The sequence below is a fragment of the Siniperca chuatsi genome, linkage group LG18 (genome assembly GCF_020085105.1).
Source record: "Siniperca chuatsi isolate FFG_IHB_CAS linkage group LG18, ASM2008510v1, whole genome shotgun sequence".
Lineage (NCBI taxonomy): Eukaryota > Metazoa > Chordata > Actinopteri > Centrarchiformes > Sinipercidae > Siniperca > Siniperca chuatsi.
Window position 1 is genome coordinate 8041762 of NC_058059.1, and position 11071 is coordinate 8052832.

The 11071-nt window shown below is 40.4% G+C and overlaps 2 protein-coding genes across 3 annotated transcripts; one reads left to right on the top strand and one right to left on the bottom strand.

Moving 5' to 3' along the window:
- Positions 1-771: 771 nt before the first annotated feature.
- phyhd1 (phytanoyl-CoA dioxygenase domain containing 1) lies at positions 772-6641 on the top strand. 2 transcript variants are annotated; one of them, XM_044174477.1, is made up of 12 exons: positions 798-930; positions 2145-2225; positions 2781-2939; positions 3309-3384; positions 3477-3524; positions 3597-3652; positions 3737-3799; positions 3916-3937; positions 4045-4173; positions 4365-4481; positions 5433-5559; positions 6260-6641. In XM_044174477.1, exons 3-12 carry the CDS (start codon positions 2784-2786, stop codon positions 6306-6308), a joined length of 843 nt encoding a protein of 280 aa, XP_044030412.1. In that variant the 5' UTR covers positions 798-930; positions 2145-2225; positions 2781-2783; the 3' UTR covers positions 6309-6641. The 2 variants fall into 2 exon arrangements, with proteins under 2 accessions (XP_044030411.1, XP_044030412.1); XM_044174476.1 differs by lacking the exon at positions 2145-2225 and having other exon boundaries at positions 772-930.
- Positions 6642-6665: 24 nt separating this feature from the next.
- dolk (dolichol kinase) lies at positions 6666-10917 on the bottom strand. The gene is made up of 2 exons (XM_044174475.1): positions 10690-10917; positions 6666-10191 (listed from the first exon to the last, which is right to left on the bottom strand). Exon 2 carries the CDS (start codon positions 10049-10051, stop codon positions 8480-8482), a length of 1572 nt encoding a protein of 523 aa, XP_044030410.1. The 5' UTR covers positions 10052-10191; positions 10690-10917; the 3' UTR covers positions 6666-8479.
- Between the last annotated feature and the right edge of the window lie 154 nt (positions 10918-11071).

Below are 11071 nucleotides of genomic sequence, written 5' to 3' on the forward strand. Positions count from 1 at the left end.
AGTGCTGTAGCTCATTTGTGCTTATTTCCATGTTACAGCAACGACATGAGCGACATCTAGAGGTCATCCTGGGCTACTACAGCCCCACCATGAGCGGCGCGAATGGGCCTCTGTTTTGCACCAAAAGAGTTAAAGTCCAAAATCCTATTACTGCCTCTGCACTTTAATTGATTTAGACACGTCACATGGTCGGAAATCAGGGCCTTCCAGAGTTGCCAATTTGGCGACTTTGTCACTAGATTTAGCGACTTTTCAGACCCTCTTAGCGACTTTATTTCTAAAAAGCGACTAGCGACAAATTTAGCGACTTATTCAGACCATCAGTGAAAAGGCGAGAAATATATTCAAATATATTGTAGTTCATCCTCACGCATGCTGCGGCTCTTCTGCCAACAGTGTCTCTCTTCCGCTCCTCAGGCAGGCAGTGTGTGCGACAGCTTCACTCTTTCTAGGATGTTATAGCGTGTAAACATGTAAACAGTTCGCCTGTGCTTCTCTCTCACTCTTTCTCTCTGGATTAAAATGTTACTACAAGTTGTAAATATTTAAATTGTTCGTTTGATCTTCTCACTCCCTTTGTAGATTTTTTAAATTTGTGTTTGACTTGTTTTTTTTAATTCAAATACACCATCGTGAGTTTGTGATTATTTTGGCCAAAGATTTCTCTATCTACGTTTTATATGTCTTGAATTAAGGAGATCTCTCCCTCACTGCACTAAACTGTAAACAGATTAGTGCGCGATGACGTCATCGATATGTAAATGAGCGTATGGCGTCATCTGGCGACGTTCAGCGACTTTGGAGCTAGTGCTAACAGTGGTCCCTTCACGCTGTACGTTACCCGGATAATACACATCGTATCTGTCACATGAGCTGGACTTCTCCAAGCAGACTACCATGGATTTTATGACAGATCGGGATGTGCAAAAGGTGAACGAAAGTACAGTGAGCTGTAGCTAACTAATATCCCGCACTGTATGCTATAACTTTAATTGCAAATGCTCAGATATATTGTTGTTAATTAGGCTATATTCAAACAAACGTGTAATAGCTGTGTAGAGACCTTTCTTCGTCTAATGTATCATATTCCTGCAAGAGTTTATTGTTTATATTCATGTAGTTTATGTGACAGTGTTTGTGCACATTTCAGGCTCATTACATAACATGCTGCAGCCACAAGTGGCCTATTAAAGGCAGTCCACACGACAAAACGCCTATTTATTCTTGCTGGTAAAGCACCAGATCAGCCTTTTAGAGTACATTTGCCGTTTTGTTTGCATTGCGACATTGAAGAGCACTTTTTCTTCCACCTTTATCTCTCCTATTAGTGTGACTATAAGCAGGGACACAGCCAGGACATAAATACTGAGATCAAGAGACTCTTACCTTTTGCACGTTAGTGTTAGTTCAAGAGCAGACGTCACAAAGTGCTTCATGATAATAATAAAAAAAACGGATCAGACATAAAATACAATAACAACAATTAGTTATGTAACTGAATTGAGAATGCATGAATTGCATCTTTGTGTGAAATGGTGGTGAAGTAGTCGATCCAAAAGCAAATTAAACCCAGACTATTTTGATAATCAATCAATTCATCAATTTAAGCCATTTATCAAGCAAAAATGTCAAGTACTCCCTTGTTCCTGCTTCTTAAAATTGGGGTTTTGGACTGTTACTTAAACAGAAAAAAGCATTTTGATAGCCTCACTTTGGGATTTGGAAATTGTGATGGGCATTTTTGCACAATTTATCTGACATTTTATAGACCACACGATTAATTGAGAAAAGAATTGGCAGATTGATCTATAATGAAAATAAATCTTAGTTACCGCTCTAGTCCCAATTGACAGCAGACTATCATTCAAGATTCACATTCGGCATTTGACTCAAAACTTAAAAATCAAACTAGGTTTCTTGTATAGAATTCTGTATTGTCGTGCTGCCTCATCAACACTTCAGCAGTAAAATCCTGTGTATCACAGTGCTTTATGCTATATCACAAATGACATCATTGTTCTCTGTATCACACGGTTGGATGTATTTCCTTGCTGTCAAGAAGAAATAGCCGTTTCATGTTATTCATCTATAAAGCTCTACTGTTGAAGCTTCCGAATTACCTCACATCTCTCATTTAAATCTAGTAACTACAGCACAAGGTCCAGTAACTACCTAACCTTAGATGTCCCTCATGTACGCACTAATGCTGGCAGAACTGGGTTCAGGTACTGTTCACCTTTTAAATGGAATGAACTGCAAACTGTCCTCACACTAGTCTTACATTCCCCTGGTTTAATTAATTACCTTGTTTATTGTGTGGTTGTGTTGTTTGTGTTTGTGTTCCTGTGAATGTTTCTTGTTCTCAGATCTCTCTTGGAAAAGAGATCTTAATCTCAATGAGACTGCCTGATTAAATAAAGATTAAATAAAAATAAAAGAAAGATCCCACTGCTACATGACTTGCATATTTGTGTGAAAGTGGAAGTGGAAACAGATCAGCTTGTCCCAGCTTTTAATTGAAACTATATAATTTACACTGAGTGAAACTTTCAAACCCAAGACTCCATCCATGATTTTATGGCCAAAACATTCTGTCAAATGGAAATATTCTACATTGAGAATGCACAGTGTGTAAATGCTGTACATTTCACCCAAGATTTGGCCTAAATTTGAGACTTGCATCTTTATGTGAAAAAGTGGAAATATACATGAAAGAAAACTAGTGAGGACATGTCTCGACTCCTCAATGATAGCTTCAGCACTTTCCTCCCTCTTTGTAGTACATGGAGGATGGATATGTGGTTCTAGACGGGCTGCTGACCTCCCAGGAGTGTGACGAGCTGAGGCAAAGGATGGCAGAGATAGTGGACGGGATGGCTGTCCCGGAGCACTGTCGCACCATTTTCTCCACCCATCATGATGAGCAGCTCAAAGCACAGGTGACCTAATGCGCAGTACACTGTGAGATGAGTTTTTACACAGTATCAGTGACTCACAGTTTTATCTCACAATATTTCTTACACATGCTTTCCATCATATTGCACTTAAAGATGCAGGTAAGATGCCCACTTACGTATGCAGAAAGTCAGAGTGTTTCCCCTCCATGATCAGGCTCCCGTAGTCTGGAGGTACATTACCCCTCCACCTCACAGTGTTTACTTCGACCCCAAGTGTCCTTCCTCCCAGGCTAATAGCAAACTTTTATGTCAACAGTCTAGTCAGTGTCAGTGGCAGTTGTGTGTCTCCCCTCTGTAATACAGTCATTCCCTGCTGGATCAGGTGACTGATGTTCACCTTTTGACCTGCAGGGAAATGCTGAGTATTTCATCACCAGCGGAGATAAGATCCGCTTTTTCTTTGAGAAAGGAGTTTTTGATGACAAAGGTGAGCTCTGTTGAAATTCTTTCTAGCCTGTCCATTATTTTTTTAATAGCGAAATGCCAAATTAGATGGGTAAAGCATTTCTTGTCTTGCAGGGGAATTCATCGTACCAAAACAGCGGTCGCTAAATAAAGTCGGACATGGTAAGATTTCGAATCTTCATGCACAAAGGGCTTTGCAAAAGTCCAAAACTAATCCCAGTTTTCATCTTTTAGCACTACATGCCTATGAGCCATTGTACAAAAAGGTTACACATTCACCCAAAGTTCAGGTGAGTGAGCTGTTGAACAATATCAGAGAATGATACACTGAGTCACAGAATAACCAACAATCACATTAAATGTCATTCTCTTAGGGCATAGCGAAGAAGCTGGGTCTTGTAAGTCCTGTGATACTGCAAAGCATGTTCATTTTTAAGGTAAAGCATTAAAATCCCTCTATCCATCTATCCATCCATGAAATGTCTTGTAGTGTCAGATGATGCTATATGGGTAGTTCAGAATAAGATATCATTTTTCTTTCTCTCTCTTCCAGCAACCAGGGATTGGTGGGGAAGGTAAGAAAATGAAATAGATTTAAAAAATACAGAAATCTGTATGAAAGATTAATGCAATAAACATTCTTTCCATGAAATATCCTTGTAGTAGATCTTTGTTTTCTTAGTGATGTCACATCAAGACGCCACATTTCTGTACACGGAGCCCCTGGGCAGAGTTATCGGGCTGTGGATCGCTCTGGAAGATGCCACTGTTAACAATGGCTGCCTGTGGTTTATCCCTGGGTCACACAACAGTAAGCTCACAATATAACTAACCTTGCACTGTTGCTTCTAAAGTACTCACTCCACTCAGTACCAAACACTGTATATAAAAATCATTCAGCTATTATTTTATTTCTCCATCATACTGTATGATTTGGTATGTCAGATCATTTTTCTGTACATATTTTTTGCATATTATGGTACATTCCACACCTTTTCCCAGGTGGAATTTCTCGGCGTATGGTGCGTACCCCAAAGGGCACCTTTCCCCTGACGGACTTCACCGGTCGAGAGCAGACCTATGATGATGAGAAGTTTGTTATCACACCTGTTAAAAAAGGTAATTTACTTGTGTCTTTAAATATAAATGGACAAATGACAGGTGATTGAGGAATTCTGACTGAGGCTGTACTGGGGTTATATAGTATGCTACAAAAGGAAAAAAATATCCAGTGATTTGTAAAAGCGCAGGCATTTGTCATGCATTCAGAGAGTTTGTGCATATAATGCAAAGTGTCTATATGCATTATATGCACAATGTGCATTGTATAGTCCTGACACAAATAGTAATTTAAATATTTAAAGGAATAGTTTGACAGTTTGGAAATACACTCATTAATTTTCTTCAATAAATTGTCCCACACATAAAACCCCCCATATAAAACACAAATTGTCATTTTTACAGTTTGGTTTTGTACAAATTAAACAAACAAGATAAAATGTGTTAATTAGTGAGCTTTATAGGTGGTGGTATGTGGATTTTGTTACCTTTGGACAGATCCAGGCTAGCTGTTTCCCCATTTCCAGTCTTTATGATAAGCTAACTGGCTGCTGTACCTTCATATTTACATACAGACACGAGAGTGGTTTCGATCTTCTCATCTAACATAATTCCCCAAATATAAAACAATTCCTTTAATGAATCAGCAGAATATGAACTATTTTATGATAATGGATTGACTATTTAAGGAAATTATCCTGCAAAATGCCAAACAATCGCTGTTTCCAGCTCCTGAAATGTGAGGATTTGATAGATTATATCATTGTAAGTTGTTGTTGGGTTTTTGACAGTTGGTCAGAAGAAACAAGCCATTTGAAGATGCCATCTTGGGCTCTTGGAAATTGTGACAAGAATTTTTCACTTTTTTCTTACATTTTATAAATTAAATGATTAATTTGATTAATTGATTTAAAAAAAACATCCTTAGTACTGTGTAGCACCAAATAAAGCTGTGAGAGTTGATCAGCTGTTGCACATTTCCAACCTATCCGTGAACTGCTCTGTGTTCAGGTGGTGTAGTCCTGATCCACGGGGAAGTGGTGCATCGCAGTGCTGAAAACACCTCAGAAGACTCTCGCCAAGTCTACACCTTCCACATCATGGAATCCCAGGACACCTGCTGGAGCCCTGACAACTGGTGAGAGTTTATTAGAGTTTGGTGGCCTTGTGGTGTTTCTTTTATCTCTATTTTTTGATGTTAATCTGTTCAACACAGTGGTTTTGCTGCTATCCTTACTTGGTCTGGTATGTCCAGTAGCTTATGGTGGCTAATGTCAGCTAATGTTAGCTAATATTAACAAACTCTAGTTACTGTGTAACTGAATATTACACTACTACTACTCTACTTGTGCTGCTGTTACACTGTTTTGGCATGTCACAGCTAAACAATTCAATGCTTTTATCACAAAAGTCAAACAAGAATTAAACATGTTGCGTGCAAACATGCAGAGATGTGTCATTATCTTGTAATTTCTACATTTAGCCCCAGTGGCTGCTGTTCAGCAAAAGTAAAGCAAGACTACGGGACTTTTGCAGCCAACGTAGCTTTAGTGAGACTACATAATGTTTGCTGAACAGCGACCACTGTGGCCACAAGTGACAATTGTGGAATAATGGTAAATGCTAAAACATACTCTAACAGTAACACAAGTAGAGAAGAGTCATCAAACTGACTCAGTAATGTCTGTCGTAGAGCAATACATATCTATAAAGTTAGCATGTTTCATTGCTTATGAATGCAACTTTTAATTTGTTGTCTTCTTTTAAAAATTACATTGTCTCACCAAGACTCAAGATTTAACCCATCTGTCATGTTTCCATCTCTTTGGTCCTTAAAGGTTGCAACCGACTGAAGAACTCCCTTTCCCACCTCTCTACACTAAATAAACGATGTTTTGGGCATTTGGTGCTGCAGTTCATGGAGAGACACAAGATCTTCTCTTTCCTGAAGAAGGACCAACATGCATGAACTGTTTTAACCATAGAAAAGGTGCTGCCATTTCTCATGGCTTGTTTTATATCCAATATGACACCATCTGTTTCTCTGAGCTACGCGTAGACTGGTTTGTAGCCTGATCCAGAATTATTTCAACAGCATAGTCAATACTAGAATTAATGGTGATTAAAAATGTAATTTTTTTATGAATGTATCAATGTTTTTAAATAAGGATTTTGAATAGACTGGAAAATTAATCTGAATAAACATTTTGATCAACTTTCCATGGACAACCCCACAATACAACGGATATTTAGATATACTTTTATTCAGCAACGCCTCATCAACATTGTCACCAACAGGCATTATTCTTGTTCAAGGTAATCTTTTTCAAATTTGTGTCAAAATGAGATGGCAGATTCCTATTTTTACAGAAACAACAGTAAGCATTTCTATTTTCAAGTATGTTCATTTTAAGACATAACTAAAATTGATGCATGAATGATAAATAACCACAACATCAAAACCTCTTATGTTCATTTTAACATCAAACTGCGAAACCAAAGAGTTTGTTGTCAAAGGGCAGTCACTCAATCAGTCACACAGGTCCTGCTTCTCAATCGTCTGATGAGTTTTAAACAAATGGATTAAATTAGGAGCCATATCAATTTTATATTTCTTCACTGATGCACTCAACATGCAATATCACATTTTAAAAAATGTAAGGATGATGGGAAAAACAACATACTAGTAGGATCATGCTAATAAATTGTTACAACATAAATTAAAAAAAAAAAAACACCAAAGAACTTTTACAGATGACCATAAACCAAAGGCTGTTAATTAATTCATGCTGAAAACACCTTTCAGGTTATAAACTGTAGCATCCTCATCTAAGAATGATGAGATAAAACCTGATGACATTTGAGGATATTTCTATAAAGCAAATATGATAATATGGATCAATTGTTGCAAAAAAAAAAGTTGGGCATATGTTCATCATTTTGGCCCAAAGCATATTTACAGACTCCAAAACTTTGCAGGGTTTGAAGGCTCAGTATCACAGGGAAATGTATATATTAACATTACCTCTAAGGGCTGTCCCATCAAACCTCAGAAATACTAAGCAAAGTCAATTTACCAAACAAAAATATAATGCAGGATACGTACATGTTACAGTACTGAATTTCACATTAGTGTCATGCAGGAGCATAATGAGTTTCTGCCATATTGAAGTATAAATCAGCCCTTATAAAGAAGAGTTGAGAGGGGCTGCCATGCTTTCATCTACAGCATCTACAATAGTAGGTAATGTGTGATAGAAAATATACTTCTTAAGGCAAATATTTTCAGCAGTAAGTACTTTATATTGCCATCAGGGAGGCAAAATAATAACAAAAACGTTGATCAAGAAAAGGACATATCAATAAGCTAACCTTAAATAATGTTCTTCAAAGGCAATACAAAAGGCATGTATCCATTTGGGACAAGATACGTAAACCTTCTCACTGATGATCAAAATGTACCATTTAGCAGCGTCTGTACTGTCCAGAATTCTGAAAGTGTTTAAAAGGACATTTTTGCACTTTGCTAAACTATCTCCTGTTGCATAATTCAGGAGTTGTTGGTGTTAGTGGTCGAGTGCCTCGTGGTCAGGACAGTGACACTCAAAGAAACCATACACTGCTGCCGTCACTACAGACGCAGCTCAAAGAATATTTATTAACTCTTGCTCACATTTCTTTGTAACTTATTCTGAAATGATCGTCTCATTTCTCAAAGCAACTGATACTGAAATTACTTGTGATCTGAAGGCAGCAGACTCTAATGTCATGCTAACATCAAGTCTGCCGCCACAAAGTAAGGAGTAGATTTTATTAGTGCCACATTGGTTTGTTGACATAACAATTACCCGGCTTGATTAAGCTGTCAGCTTTTAATTATTCCTTTCTTGTGCTAGTAAAAACGACTCCCCTTTTTGATCAAGTCCACTGATTCCTAAAAGGGACTTCTATGGTCATATTTCTTACACTGTTTCCCCCCATATTCACCATTCTTTCTTCCCCTCAGAAAGTGCTGAAGACAGCAGAGGGATCTGTTTTTGTTTGTGCCATCTGTCCAGTCAAAGCAACAGCAGGATGAAGAGGTAGAGTGGGAGTAAGAGGTTGTCTATTTGGGAGGTGTAGGCTTCCAGCATGGCCACCAGAGTGATGGAGCCAACAATCCATGAGTAGGTGGAGTTCAGATTGATGCTCCCATCAAAGATGAGAAACATGGCCACGGCGATGATCTGAGCAAACACAGATGTTGCAGTCCCCTCCATGGTTTTCTTAGTGCCGGGCCAACGGATCTCCCCCATGGTGCTGCCAAACACAGACGCCACGGTGTCTCCGACTCCCACGGCCAGCACACCTGCATAAGGCACCAGGCCTCCTGCACCAGGAAGTATCCCCTTGGGAGCGCAGGGCCCAGGGAACAGCCATATGGGCAGAGACATGCCCAGCAACAGGTAGATGTGGGTCAGGATAAGAGGCCCAGAGTCCCGCTCATCCAGGAACAAGGTGAGCACCTGCCTGAGCAGCTGACCCAGCGGCCTGATCCGAAAGTAACGCACATACTCCAGGAACAAGAAAACCGCCAAGCAACCCACAGACGCCACGTGGAGCAGCTGCCTGTCATATATCAGCCCTGGAACGTATGTGGCCACTACAATCAGATGGAAGTACTTCCTGACAATAGTGGAGGCCTGGTGCTTCTTGGACCCTGACTGCCGCTGGTAGTTCTGGTGTAACACAACACAAGTGGCCACAACAGCCAGAAACACCCAGTACCCCAGTAGACAGAGTCTTCTGTCATTTAACATGACAAAGTCCAACAGCCACATGATGGGGTGCCGGCTGATGAACAGGGAGAGCCACGGCATGAGGATTCCCAGACCCAGAACGGCTGTCATCATGTGAAAGAAAAGCGATGACACCCAGGTCTCGGACTCCATGAAGCAGAAGAGCAGGGCAAAAAAAACACCCAGCAACAGTGAACCCACCACTACGACTGGCAGGAAATAGTTCACTGGATCACCTTTGACCTCTGCCAGGTTCAGGGAGCGCTTGATGAGCTGGTTGACGATGAAACTGATTCCACCGACAATAAGGAGCGCCTCTCCAGGTGTGAAGCAACGTGGCAGCAGGTAAAGCACAATCAGACAGAGATAAACGAAGATCAACAGCACCTCTAAGACCTCAATGACCTCAGACACTGTCAGCGTCTGTTTTGTCGTGTAGAGAATTGCACTGCCGGCCATGCCTGCGATAACGCAAGTGTTGGTGGGTACGGGTCTCGTGATACCCAGCGCAATCAGGGAGAGAAACAGAGCCAGTATCATGCCTGTGATGGTGACCACCATGGAGAAGCGCTCAAAATAGACATTCCCTGAGGCAGAGCACTTTTCTTTCAGCGCCAGGCCCAGTAAAGGCAACACCATGGAGGCCGGGACGATGCCGCTGTTTGCCGCAGGACGGAACTGGAACACGGCGCCCCCTGATCTCAGCAGACGGTCCCATTTGTGCTGTACGTAGAAAGCCTGGATGAAGAGGGCTATGCTGCACCAAGAGTGCTGGTTCCAGACCGCCATGTGGACACACAGCACCACAGCCAAAACTACAGCGGACTCCACGAACACTGGGTTGATCAGCATGGCTGCGGGATGGAGGCTCACAGGGAGGGAGGAGGTTTGATCTTAACAGATGGTCTGCAACAATGAAGGCCTTCTTCTGTCAGTTCCTCTCTCTGGCACACTTCATCATTTGGCATGCATTTTTCACTTGCTGAGGATCTCTAGAAAAAAAGAGGAACCATTAAATCAGTGAGGTGACCATTCAAGAGTAAATATACAAATCACCACAAAATAGAATAATGAAAATAATAAACAGGCTTTACTGAATCCAGTAGTTGTGAGACTGTGTGCACTGTATTTAAGTCCATGAGTCATACTGGCTTATTTTAAAAGTGAACCTTGGTCATGCTTTATCAGCTTTCTGTCATGAACTATGGCCACAGTGAACATTCACCCAGTCACTGTGAAATCTACACAGCTATGCAAGTACATGGCAATCATGTCCAGTCTTTTGTTACATCCATGCTAATACAGTCCAGTGGGGCCAGCTAACCCTGACTAACGCGTCCTCCTGCAAGTCAAAGATGCTGCAACCTCGGGCAGCATCAAGCTAACGGCAAAATACAGCTGACTCTACCGAGTTAGCATAACGCTACAGAGCATAAAACTGCTGGCGAAATGTAAATAAAAGCCAGGTTGATAAACACAAGCGTACTTACCGCATAAGTGCAGTGTTATTCGGACGAAGGTGCGTTGTGATATGAATCAGTGCCGTCCTTTTTTGACAGATTTCTTTCCTTTGTCAGCTGTCGCTTCTCTCACACCCAGTAGGAGGGTGCCATATTTGACAGCCGGGTCACGTGGTACAACCGTAAAACTATCTCTTAAAGGCGTGGTTTTCATTGTTTTTAATTATTTTTGTAATATTAAATACATTGTTATGGTATTGTGCCGTGAAGAAACCGCATACCGAGTATTTAACATTTTTAATTGTATTTACCTACGCCCTTATTTGCATTATAGCTAGCTAGTTCAGTATAAAACATGAACATATATTAGCATACACGAAAACATAATTATTCTGTAGAATTATTCTTAGAG

Coding starts and splice junctions, on each gene's coding strand:
- phyhd1 (XM_044174476.1), top strand. CDS start 898: ATGGATTTTATGACAGATCGGGATGTGCAAAAG. Junction 3,385..3,476: donor AGGAGTTTTTGATGACAAAG/GTGAGCTCTGTT, acceptor CTTGTCTTGCAG/GGGAATTCATCGTACCAAAA. Junction 4,174..4,364: donor TATCCCTGGGTCACACAACA/GTAAGCTCACAA, acceptor ACCTTTTCCCAG/GTGGAATTTCTCGGCGTATG.
- dolk (XM_044174475.1), bottom strand. CDS start 10,051: ATGCTGATCAACCCAGTGTTCGTGGAGTCCGCTGTAGTTTTGGCTGTG.